The 13765-nt window shown below is 46.2% G+C and overlaps 1 protein-coding gene across 2 annotated transcripts in view; it reads right to left on the reverse strand.

Annotated features, from left to right (window-relative positions):
* STK24 (serine/threonine kinase 24) overlaps positions 1 to 13765 on the reverse strand; it is a 160571-nt gene that overhangs the window by 11358 nt on the left and 135448 nt on the right. For both annotated transcript variants that reach the window (XM_063953064.1, XM_063953063.1), the window contains exons 7-8: positions 10309 to 10451; positions 8572 to 8695 (exon numbers count right to left, since the gene is read on the reverse strand). In XM_063953064.1, the coding sequence (XP_063809134.1) occupies positions 8572 to 8695; positions 10309 to 10451 (267 nt within the window). The remainder of the gene's footprint in view (positions 1 to 8571; positions 8696 to 10308; positions 10452 to 13765) is intronic.

The raw sequence follows: 13765 nt of genomic DNA on the forward strand, positions 1-13765 counted from the left end.
AGTGGGTCTATGTACTGTACAGCACCTGTAAGGGAGAAAATAGATTTCAGGCATCCCTCCACAGGCTTATGTGTCAGTTCCTTCAGTGAAGTGACAGTGGTGACAGGCAGAGTTGATGACACCACTAGGCGGGTGACATGAGAATCCACCGGTGGTAAATTTTCCCACTTGTTATATAAACTCTGCAGGGAGAGGATAGTGAGCCAAGGCGTGTTTAGACAGAGGGAATTTCTTCCCTGGATTAGACCAGGGTTCCTGCCGGATGTCCACAAAATGGTCAGAATGGGGTAACAGATTTTTAACCACCTTCTGCCATTTAACATTTCAGTTTTCTTAGCCACAGTAGTGGAATCCTCATCATCAGTGATTTGTAGGATCTGCTTAATAGGAACCACTAGGGCAGGGACATCAATTTGCAATGGAGGATCCTCGTCAGAAACACCCGATTCAGTGTCTGACAGGACAGTATGCTCCCCCTCCTCTTCAGATGAAACATCTGAGAGATTTGTGGATTGTGAGGAGGAAGCAGCCCACTTAGATGACTCAGAGACATGGAAGTGTCCTGTGATAGATTTTTGCCTGACCAAGGATTGATTTAATTGCTGCAACTGGTTAGACAAATTTTCCGCCCAAGGTGGATTAACCATAGGGACAATTTATGGCTGTAGTGGCACAAGTGGTCCCATAGGGGGCATAAGGCGTTCCACAAGAGTATCTGGTAATTTTGTGAATGCAGCCCAGGAGCAGACTGTCAGGGAGCTGTATGACACACAGTACACAGACCATCATACAAAACTTCCCCCTCTGATAAATCTTTGGCACATGCTCTGCATGATGTAGGAGCATCCACAGACTAACTGTCCTTCTTGTTAGACACTGTACACAAATGCAACAACAGAGCGGCTTAGTACGATAAAGCCGGACAGAGTACAATACCCGTGAATAAATCTGTTAGTATGTGACTGAATACACAGTACACAACACCTGCGAATAAATCCGGTATTATGTGACTGAGTACACAGAAGAATACAGGTAATGGGTAAATACTGTGACACACTGTATAAATGACCCAGACGCACTTAGTTCCCTAGGGTACAGAACATAGTGATAGTGATGAAGTCCCGACGCTGAGTTGACGTCTCCGCCATGCGGCCATTTGAAAAATGGTGCGGACCGCCAGCCAATCAGGAGCAGAGACGGGGGAGAGCCGTGGGCAAACAGGGGAGAGCAGCGCCGGAGGATGTATCACAGCCGCCGCTCACAGCAGCACCCACCGGGCTCCAGCAACAAGATATGTGATGTTATGTATATTGTACAGAGAGGATGTAATTAGATAGGGAAGCACTGAAGGTTATGTGGGTGGGTCTGGAATTTGATAGGCTTGTCTGAAGAGGTCAGTTTTCAGGGAGCGTTTAAAAGGTTTGGAGACTAGAGGCGAGTCTTACTGTGCGTGGGAGGGCATTCCACAGAGTGGGTGAAGCCCGGATAAAGTCCTGTAATTTTGAGTGTGAGCAAGTAATGCGTGTGGATGAGAGATGCAGATCTTGTGCAGAGCGGAGAGGTCGGGTAGGGAGATATTTTGAGATGAGTGAAGAGATGTATGTTGGTGCAGTTTGGTTAATAGCCTTATATGTCAGTAAAAGTATTTTATATTTAATATGGTAGAATACCGGTAACCAATGGAGGGACTGACAGAGCGGATCTGCAGACGATGAACGTCTAGCGAGGAAGATAGCCTCGCAGCTGCATTCAAAATGGATTGTAGTGGTGAGAGCCTATGTTTGGGAAGACCGGTCAGGAGACTATTACAATAATCAATGCAGGAGATAATGAGAGCATGGATTAGAGTTTTAGCTGTGTCTTGTGTAAGGTATGGTTGTATTTTGGATATGTTTCTTAGATGTATGTAACATGATCTTGAGAAAGATTGAATGTGGGGAACAAAGGACAGTTCAGAGGTCTCGCTTGCTGGAGCCAGGTGGACGCTGCTGTGAGAGGCGGCTGTGATACATACTCAGGCTACACTGCTGTAGTGCGGCTCTCCCCCGTCTCATCTCCCGCATCTCAATTCGACTTTTTTTAAAGTCGAATTGAGATTGCATTGAATAGCCAAGGTCAGATCCATTTCGACAAATGAATGTCGGAATGGATCCGACTTCAATTGAATATACCCCATAGAGAGAGAGAGAGAGAGAGAGAGAGATACACACACTGCTCAAAAAAATAAAGGGAACACTTAAACAACACAATGTAACTCCAAGTCAATCACACTTCTGTGAAATCAAACTGTCCACTTAGGAAGCAACACTGATTGACAATCAATTTCACATGCTGTTGTGCAAATGGAATAGACAACAGGTGGAAATTATAGGCAATTAGCAAGACACCCACAATAAAGGAGTTGTTCTGCAGGTGGTGACCACAAACCACTTCTCAGCTCCTATGCTTTCTGGCTGATGTTTTGGTCATTTTTGAAAGCTGGCGGTGCTTTCACTCTAGTGGTAGCATGAGACGGAGTCTACAACCCACACAAGTGGCTCAGGTAGTGCAGCTCATCCAGGATGGCACATCAATGCGAGCTGTGGCAAGAAGATTTGCTGTGTCTGTCAGCGTAGTGTCCAGAGCATGGAGGCGCTACCAGGAGACAGGCCAGTACATCAGGAGACACGGAGGAGGCCGTAGGAGGGCAACAACCCAGCAGCAGGACCGCTACCTCCGCCTTTGTGCAAGGAGGAACAGGAGGAGCACTGCCAAAGCCCTGCAAAATGACCTCCAGCAACCACAAATATGCATGTGTCTACTCAAATGATCAGAAACAGACTCCATGAGGGTTGTATGAGGGCCCGACGTCCACAGGTCGGGGTTCTGCTTACAGCCCAACACCGTGCAGGACGTTTGGCATTTGCCAGAGAACACCAAGATTGGCAAATTCGCCACTGGCGCCCTGTGCTCTTCAGGGATGAAAGCAGGTTCTCACTGAGCACATGTGACAGATGTGACAGAGTCTGGAGACGCCAAGGAGAATGTTCTTCTGCCTGCAACATCCTCCAGCATGACCGGTCTGGCAGTGGGTCAGTAATGGTGTGGGGTGGCATTTCTTTGGGGGGCCGCACAGCCCTCCATGTGCTCGCCAGAGGTAGCCTGACTGCCATTAGGTACCGAGATGAGATCCTCAGACCCCTTGTGAGACCATATGCTGGTGCAGTTGGCCCTGGGTTCCTCCTAATGCAAGACAATGCTAGACCTCATGTGGCTGGAGTGTGTCAGCAGTTCCTGCAAGACGAAGGCATTGATGCTATGGACTGGCTCGCCCGTTCCCCAGACATGAATCCAAGTGAGCACATCTGGGACATCATGTCTCGCTCCATCCACCAACGCCACGTTGCACCACAGACTGTCAAGGAGTTGGAGGATGCTTTAGTCCAGGTCTGGGAGGAGATCCCTCAGGAGACCATCCGCCACCTCATCTGGGGCATGCCCAGGCGTTGTAGGGAGGTCATACAGGCACGTGGAGGCCACACACACTACTGAGCCTCATTTTGACTTGTTTTAAGGACATTACATCAAAGTTGGATCAGCCTGTAGTGTGTTTTTCCACTTTAATTTTGAGTGTGACTCCAAATCCAGACCTCCATGGGTTAATAAATTTGATTTCCATTGATAATTTTTGTGTGATTTTGTTGTCAGCACATACAACTATGTAAAGAACAAAGTATTTAATAAGAATATTTCATTCATCCAGCTCTAGGATGTGTTGTTTAAGTGTTCCCTTTATTTTTTTGAGCAGTATATATATATATATATATATACACACATATATATATATATATATATATATATATATACACATATATACACACACACACACACACACACACACACACACACACACACACACACAGTACATACAGTATATACATATAAATAAAACACAGTGCGGTCCTATACCGGAGGTGTATATTTGTACAATATATCCTGTAATAGGTACACTCTTTCTTAACTAACGCTGTCTGTATAAAGACATGTAGAATACTCAAGAGTTTGTAAAGTCACAGCGCTGTGTACAGGCGGCTTTACGAGGGAGACCTTGCCCTGCAGTCCCGGAGACTAGCCGCAGCTATGCTTAGAAGATGGCACCAAGCATCTCAGCCAGGGAGTGAGGGAGAGTATGAGGCAGCTGCAGGGCCGCGGAAAATCTGCAGTAGATGGCGCCCTGGGCCGGGGGAGGGGCTACAGGTCAAGCGCCACCTCCCCTATGCTAGACTTCCACCCCGGGTACTGTGAGCCTTATTAAATGGGGTGTTATTACACCCGACCTGTACTCAATACACCCCGGTGGTCTAGTGTGGTTCCTGCTCGGTGAAAGTGTCCACGCCAGCGTCGCGGTCCATCTCCCTAGACCACGACAGGAGCATTATTTAATGGCGGATCCCACCTGGGGGACCCTCTTACCTCCTCCCCATAGCTGCCACGTGAACCAGGAGAGCGTATGCGACCGTGTGCCTAAATCCGGTGAGTCTCCGCCACAAGTACCCGGGAACAGTCGCGGGAGTATGCGACGCCGCTTGGAAGGTGATTGAGCCGCAGCACTAAATGTCACGCTGACACATCAGCGCTGCGGCCCTTGAAGTCTTCTTAGAAAGCTTTGCATGGCTGCTCAGTGCAGCCCCCCTGTTAAGTGACCTGATGCTGCAGGCACCAACTCGAAACGGAGCTCACAGTGCTTGGAGGCGGGGTTATAGAAGAAGCCCCAATGCATCCTGGGACAGCCTAAAGCTTTAGCAGGTTTGTGTCTCTGGATCATGATCCACTCTACACCCACAATGTACCCTGCTGCAGAAATCCAAATTCCTGTAGTTTATACAATATAAGGGGGAGAGAACAGGAAGGGTTTGAAATATGCAGCAAAAGATCATCATAAGCAAAAGCCGTGACCTTGGTCCCACCCAAAGCACTCCCCTCAAAACATGGTATGAAGTGGAGAATAGGGAGTGGATAAAGAGCCAGATTGAAGAGGAGTGGGGAGATTAGGCAGCCTTGACATGTTCCACTGAACATAGTTGCCTGTCCGCTTAAAATGCCTTTGATATTAAAAGTGGAGAAATGTAAAAAAAGTAGAAAAATAAAAATCTGGCCTGAATGCTCTAGAGTAGTAGTCTCTAACCTTAATTGGGGTGTGAGCTACTTTCAGAAAATAAAACCTCTGGAAGAGCTACCCCCTCCCCTCAATGCGCACGCATTCCTGTGCCAGATACACAAATAATGCCCCCAGCAGTGCCAGATACACAAATAATGCCCCCAGCAGTGCCAGATACACAAATAATTCCCCCAGCAGCGCCAGATACACAAATAATGCCCCTCCTGCAGCGCCAGATACACAAATAATGCCCTCCTGCAGTGTCAGATACACAAATAATGCCCCTCCTGCAGTGCCAGACACACAAATAATGCCCCCCAGCAGCGCCAGATACACAAATAATGCCCCTCCTGCAGTGCCAGATACACAAATAATGCCCCCAGCAGTGCCAGATACACAAATAATGCCCCTCCTGCAGTGCCAGATACACAAATAATGCCCCCAGCAGTGCCAGATACACAAATAATGCCCCCAGCAGTGCCAGATACACAAATAATGCCCCTCCTGCAGCGCCAGATACACAAATAATGCCCCTCCTGCAGCGCCAGATACACAAATAATGCCCCTCCTGCAGTGCCATATACACAAATAATGCCCCTCCTGCAGTGTCAGATACACAAATAATGCCCCTCCTGCAGTGCCAGACACACAAATAATGCCCCCCAGCAGCGCCAGATACACAAATAATGCCCCTCCTGCAGTGCCAGATACACAAATAATGCCCCTCCTGCAGTGCCAGATACACAAATAATGCCCCTCCTGCAGTGCCAGATACACAAATAATGCCCCCCCTGCAGTGCCAGATACACAAATAATGCCCCTCCTGCAGTGCCAGATACACAAATAATGCCCCTCCTGCAGTGCCAGACACACAAATAATGCCCCCCAGCAGCGCCAGATACACAAATAATGCCCCTCCTGCAGTGTCAGATACACAAATAATGCCCCTCCTGCAGTGCCAGATACACAAATAATGCCCCTCCTGCAGTGCCAGATACACAAATAATGCCCCTCCTGCAGTGCCAGATACACAAATAATGCCCCTCCTGCAGTGCCAGATACACAAATAATGCCCCCCCCTGCAGTGCCAGACACACAAATAATGCCCCTCCTGCAGTGCCAGATACACAAATAATGCCCCTCCTGCAGTGCCAGATACACAAATAATGCCCCCCCTGCAGTGCCAGATACACAAATAATGCCCCTCCTGCAGTGCCAGATACACAAATAATGCCCCTCCTGCAGTGCCAGACACACAAATAATGCCCCCCAGCAGCGCCAGATACACAAATAATGCCCCTCCTGCAGTGTCAGATACACAAATAATGCCCCTCCTGCAGTGCCAGATACACAAATAATGCCCCTCCTGCAGTGCCAGATACACAAATAATGCCCCTCCTGCAGTGCCAGATACACAAATAATGCCCCTCCTGCAGTGCCAGATACACAAATAATGCCCCCCCCCCTGCAGTGCCAGATACACAAATAATGCCCCTCCTGCAGTGCCAGATACACAAATAATGCCCCTCCTGCAGTGCCAGATACACAAATAATGCCCCCCCCCTGCAGTGCCAGATACACAAATAATGCCCCTCCTGCAGTGTCAGATACACAAATAATGCCCCTCCTGCAGTGCCAGATACACAAATAATGCCCCTCCTGCAGTGCCAGATACACAAATAATGCCCCTCCTGCAGTGCCAGATACACAAATAATGCCCCTCCTGCAGCGCCAGATACACAAATAATGCCCCCCCCTGCAGTGCCAGATACACAAATAATGCCCCTCCTGCAGTGCCAGATACACAAATAATGCCCCTCCTGCAGTACCAGATACACAAATAATGCCCCTCCTGCAGTGCCAGATACACAAATAATGCCCCTCCTGCAGTGCCAGATACACAAATAATGCCCCCCCTGCAGTGCCAGATACACAAATAATGTCCCCCCCCCCCCTCCTGTAGTGCCAGATACACAAATAATGCCCCTCCTGCAGTGCCAGATACACAAATAATGCCCCTCCTGCAGTGCCAGATACACAAATAATGCCCCTCCTGCAGTGCCAGATACACAAATAATGCCCCTCCTGCAGTGCCAGATACACAAATAATGCCCCTCCTGCAGTGCCAGATACACAAATAATGCCCCCCCTGCAGTGCCAGATACACAAATAATGCCCCTCCTGCAGTGCCAGATACACAAATAATGCCCCTCCTGCAGTGCCAGATACACAAATAATGCCCCCCCTGCAGTGCCAGATACACAAATAATGTCCCCCCCCTCCTGTAGTGCCAGATACACAAATAATGCCCCCCCTGCAGTGCCAGATACACAAATAATGCCCCCCCTGCAGTGCCAGATACACAAATAATGCCCCTCCTGCAGTGCCAGATACACAAATAATGCCCCCCCTGCAGTGCCAGATACACAAATAATGCCCCTCCTGCAGTGCAAGATACACAAATAATGCCCCTCCTGCAGTGCCAGATACACAAATAATGCCCCCCCTGCAGTGCCAGATACACAAATAATGCCCCTCCTGCAGTGCAAGATACACAAATAATGCCCCTCCTGCAGTGCCAGATACACAAATAATGCCCCCCCTGCAGTGCCAGATACACAAATAATGCCCCTCCTGCAGTGCAAGATACACAAATAATGCCCCTCCTGCAGTGCCAGATACACAAATAATGCCCCTCCTGCAGTGCCAGATACACAAATAATGCCCCCCCTGCAGTGCCAGATACACAAATAATGCCCCCCCCCCCTCCTGCAGTGCCAGATACACAAATAATGCCCCCCCCCCCCCCCCCTGCAGTGCCAAATGCAATAGTACTCACAATTTTTGCCCCCGCAGCCGCCACTCTCTTGTGTGTGTCTGGGGAGGAGATGAGGAAAGGAGAGCCCGGCACTAGCACAGTGCGTGGCGTGCCTCAGTCTCCTGTTCCGTCCTCACTGCTGCTGAAGTCCCGACGCTGAGTTGACGTCTCCGCCGCGCGGCCATTTGAAATATGGTGCGGACCGCCAGCCAATCAGGAGCCGGTGCGCGAGCTCTGATTGGCTGATGGCTGGCACCATATTAATATGCATGCACCCACCGCCGCCGCGAGCTATTTAAGAAGCGGTGCCGAGCTACCCGTCACTCGCGAGCGACGGGTTGGCGACCGCTGCTCTAGAAAGAAGATGCTATATCTGTGTGTCAGTGCTCAGCTTCAGGGAACTTCATCATGTTAATTTCTGGTTAAAAAAAAAAGAAAGATCACTATGACAGTGACTGTACACTCCCACCATACTGTATATAACTTCTATTTGGAGGGGAACTTCTTGAAATCACCAATTTGAACCGTATCATTATTTACTGTGGAATCTGCCAATAAAGTTGTTTAAAAAGAAAAACACAAAAGTAACAAATATGATCACTATGAATTAACCAACCTCACTGCCCTCTAACTCCTCAAGTTGTGCTGCACCGTTCTGCATCTTCTTCAGATCTGCTTCTTCCATTGTAAAGTACCAGGGTCCCTTGTCACTTCCTCCTGAAGCTTGTCCGTCTTCTTCCCTTTATGTAAAATTTAAAAAAAAAATTAAACACCCACATTCAAATACACAAGTTAAATGAATGGAAGTGAAGACAAGACATATGCTACTGGCCCTATTTCTACAAGCTGGATGCAGGAAATTTCACACAGAATACTTTTACACATATGTCCTACATTTAGAGTACAGATGGTGAAGACTGACCATGGCAGGGTCCCATTCATGCCCTGTTCTACACCGAGTTCCACTGGAAACAAAATGCATATAATTCAATTTTGTATGTGTGGAGAAGGACTGAACAGAATGTAGTTCAGCTCAACGCATAGAACATGAAGTGGGGGCTTAAGGTGCATACACACGGTGAGATTCGGCTAACCCCAATTCTCACTGTGCGATAGGGACTAGGTCGGTATCGTAACTATATAATGACTGTGCTTGCGATACTGGCTTTGTCCGATTTTGGTTAAGTGTCAATTTTGACTTTCTTTTCTACGAGCTAGTCAAAATTGACTTGCCTGCACAGTCTATCTAGGCTTGCGATACCGACTGCGTGGGACCATGCATTGGGATCGCAAGATGACTTTCACCTTGCAATCTGCACTAACTTTCCTTACGATTTTGACTATATAGTCAAAATCGTAAGGAAAAAAAATCTCACCTTTAGATTGCATGGTCCAGACCTACAACTATGGTATGGCATGCATCAAACTGCATACAGGATATGTATAGACTCTGAAGCCAATGAGCAGACAGTATACAGCACAATAACAATCAATAGTGCACTTATTTGGAGGTTTGCAAATGGTATGAACACTTTCCAGTCAATGCATGCATGACAATAGCCCATTTCTTGCCATGGCAGTAGCAAAAGCTATATAAGGATGGCTGTCATGTCTTCGATACGTGTAGTGGGAGCTTGTGGCACGTGTTATCCTCCCCAATGGCGAGATAAGACAGGTAAGAGGGTAAGTACAGCGGGGATGGAGAAAGGGGACTGGGTGGCATGTTGGGGGACAAAAATATTTTAGTACAGTATATATTTTTGCGCTGATAAGTCTGCTGTGGTGATATATACAACTCTTATGGAGTAAAACTGCTGCTTGACCCATGAACTTGCTTTTGATCATGGACCTATGTTGTTCTCCCTGTTAGCCTTCAGCATTCTGTACCCAGGAACTGGGCTCATAGTGAACTGAACTTTGTAGCTGGATCCTTAGTTACAGTGACCCACCTTGTAATGTGATTAATAGTTCTGAGGTATAGCTTTCAGTTAAATAAAGTAAGTGTGCAATTTTTCCAGCAGTACTGCCTGAGAGATCTAAAGAACCCACAGGGGAACGGTGTCAGCATCACACCAGAACAGAGAAGGCATTTTGGATATTTCACTAAGTAGTACCCTTTAGACTCTACATAGTTATGTTTTTATTTTAGGTAGACAATCCCTTTGGGAGGGGGAAGGGGGCGCTGTAGACCAAATACATAAACAAACTGCTGTAGAAAAGGTCACTAGTTCCTGAATGTTTGCCATATTCAAGGTGAACTCTTAATAGTTTTCATTCTCATAGTTTTTCAAGGTAACAACATTTTTTCATCTTATTCATTTCAGCTGCTGAGCCTCTTTACACTGAAACATACCCATCTGAGTCTGAGCTGGAAGCCTCATGGCCTTGCTCCATCTTCCACCGCTTGTACCTATCAATTAAGTCTGTTAAATAGGATGTTTTCTTGGCACTGCGCACAATAAATTTGTGCTTCAGAAGCTCCTTTGCTGTTGGTCTCTTAAAAAAAAAAAAAACAATGGAAACGTAAAAAATCTTTTCAGGAGTGAGAGAAACTATATTTTACTCGTAGCACTGGAACCTCATGAGTAAGTCTCCCAGGTCCAGCCAAGGTCAATAGCAACTATATCCAATCTCAGTGGCTACACAAGTTTATAAGCACCACCATGCTGAGGTTACAAGTCTACACTTTATCCAGTAGATCATAAGATGGCTGCATTACCTGTGACTACATGAGGTCTGCAAAGTCATTTCTGAGGACTGAAGCAAGACAGGTAAAGAGCGACCAAAATACTATAGCAGTCTTTCTGTCCTGGCATGGGGTTCCACTATATGTGCCCTATTAAATGGATCCCTTCCCATTGGGACCTATGACACTGAATCAGACTGCTTACACTATAATTTGCTGCTAGACTGTTGCTATTGCAGAGCTTTGTTTCAGTAGGAAAAACATTAGCAAATTCTCATCTCAAGAGTTTAAACTCCAATGCTGTTGCTGCCTGGAAGCCACCTCATTGTGCTCATCAGAGGCGGATTAAGCCTTGGTGGTGCCCAGGGCACTTATGATGGGGGGAGGGTGGAAGGGTGGGTGTATATTAGTTTGTGCATACCTCCCAACAGGACCCATTCCAGGAGGGACAAAATACTCTTTATCTGGACATCCCTCTTAATATATGATTGGCATCACCGGTGTTGAACTATTTAATTGATAAGAAAGGTGTTTCAACACAGGTGATTGCAATCTAACTTAAAAAGGAAATGTCCCTCCTGGAATGGGTCATGTTGAAATTTATGGATTGTGTATATTACATTTAAACTAATGGTGTATATTAGATTTAAACTAATAGTTTAATAATGCCTGGGTACTATTTGTAGCATCACCTAATTGAAAGACAACTATTTTAATTGTCTTGTAGTGGAACAAAGACAACTTAAATAACCTGAAAATACACATGGAAAAATAAAATCTATAATTTATTTTGTCACAAGCAAGAATAGCAGCGGCAACTATACTGCTTACACACTGGGATAGGACTCAGGAGCACTCTTTGTGTCTCTCTCCCTAGACCCTCATTAGATAACAGGTTACACAGGACCCAGACACCCAGGTGGGGAGGAGGAGAAGCTGAGATCCCTGTGTCACTTACAGCTCTCTCCACCCTCCTATCCAGAGCCGGCCATAAGCATAGGCAATTGCCTAGGGCATTTGATATGCCTAGGGGCATCAGCAGCTTCTCCTGATTAAAATGATATGCGGCATGCCTATATTGTGTGTGTAGAATTTCATATACAGATACAGCCACAGTCTCACACAGTATATAGGGATGCTGCATATCAGTTTAATCAGCAGAAGCTGCTTGTGCATCCTAGCCACATAGCAATGCAAATAAGATGCATTTTCATTAAAAAAATGTGCCTGACGTTAGCATTGAGGAAAGATTTTTGAGGACACATCTGTATCCAACCTGAGGCAGAGGTCACAGTGTTAGTGGCAGTGTGAGTGCTGTGTGCATGTGAGTGGGTTGGTTGTGCAGTAGTGTTCAGAATATAAGTAAGGAGCATTATGTGTGTCATGTAAAAATGCATTAATAATGTGCAACATATGTGTAAAGGGGCACTGTGTGTGTCATTATGTGTATAAGGGCATTAATAATGTGCGGCATATGTGTAGGGGGCACTGTGTGTGTCATTATGTGTATAAGGGCATTAAAAATGTGTGGCATATGTGTAAGGGACAGTATGTGTCAAAGGGCATTAATAAAGGTTGTCATAATGTGTAAGGCGCATTATGTTTATAAGGACATTAATAATGTGTCTCATATGTGTACGGGGCATTACTGTGTGGAATTGTGTATAAATGCATTACTAATGTGTGGCATTATGTGTATAAGGTGCTCTACTATGTGGCGTTGCGTATAGAAAGGGCACTACTGTGTCGTCTAGTGTGAATAAAGAGCAGTAGGGTGTGGTATAATGTGAATAAAGAGCAATTCAGTGTGACGTAATGTAAATAAGGGGCTCTACTGTGAGGAGTAACGTTTATAAGGTAAAGTGATACTACTGTGGGATGTAATATGAATTATGGACACTATCGCATGATCATATGTGAATAAAGTTGCAGTACTGTGTGGCATAATTGGAATTGGGGTTACTACTGTGTGTGGCCATGCCCCTTACCAGCAAAAACACCCCCCTTTTTGGGCTGTGCACCAAATGTGCGAACTGTTCCTATTTAAAATATAGGGGGTACAAACACCAAAATAAGGACTGCTATGGGTGAGGGGTGATGGTGCTAGGAAAGAGGTGCAAGGTCAGAGGCGGAACCAGCGGTGGTGCTAGGGGGCACCAGCCAAAATCTTGCCTAGGGCATCATATTGGTTAGGGCCGGCTCTGCTCCTATCTCTCCTCTGGTCGGAAAGTTCCGTTGGTACCTCATGAAACCTGATACTCCTGTGTCTGTCTGCACTGCATACTGTCCTGCTTGCATTCCAGCTGCCTGGTTCTGCTGCTGCATAAAAGGGAAAACTAGTGTTGTCAGTGTGATATGGCTGGGGTGGCCTGACAAAGGGGGCCCGGGGTACAGTATGCCCTGCATCCCCATTTTAATCTGGCTTTGGTGCCCATAAGCAAGTAGGGGAAGGATAATGCAGACGTGACTGTGGGATCTCTAGAGTAGGATCTTTCCTTTCTTTTTTAAACAGAGGTGTGTGGGGGGGGGGGGGGGGGGGGCGAAAGTGTTACAAAGTTAAGTAGGGGAGAGAAGTTGTATGTTAGAGGTCAGGTGATCAAATGTGTTCAAGGAACAGGACGCGTGTGTGTTAATGATTACAAGAAATGGGTAATGCACCCACACATTTTAGATGTATGGTGCAATTGCAAACAGGTGCCTCCTACCCTACACCAAATTCTATTTCAGCATATCAAGCAACGTAACCTTTTATTGAGGCCAATCAAAATTTGTTGCAATCAAAGGCATAATGTGACTTTTTACGTGTGGGTTTTTTTTTTTTTTTTTTTTTTTTTGTATGGAGTGAATTCATTGGCCTTGAAAACCTTTCAAATTGGCAGGAGAACAGTACATCCAATCATTTAGTCAAATGTGAAACTTGAAATAATCCAGCCCTAGCACAGCATAATAGAAACCATTCAGAAGGATCAGATATGGAGGATGCTCCAGCCATAGTGAATAGCATAGACATATACTATACTTAATATCATAAGGATTCTAATCACCTAAAATTACAATAGTAATTCATTAGTTAGCTCAAGTAACAAGTACAGTAGTATATGATATCACCAATCAGTTGGGGGGG

Source organism: Pseudophryne corroboree, chromosome 2, assembly GCF_028390025.1.
Source record: "Pseudophryne corroboree isolate aPseCor3 chromosome 2, aPseCor3.hap2, whole genome shotgun sequence".
NCBI classification, from domain to species: Eukaryota; Metazoa; Chordata; class Amphibia; order Anura; family Myobatrachidae; genus Pseudophryne; species Pseudophryne corroboree.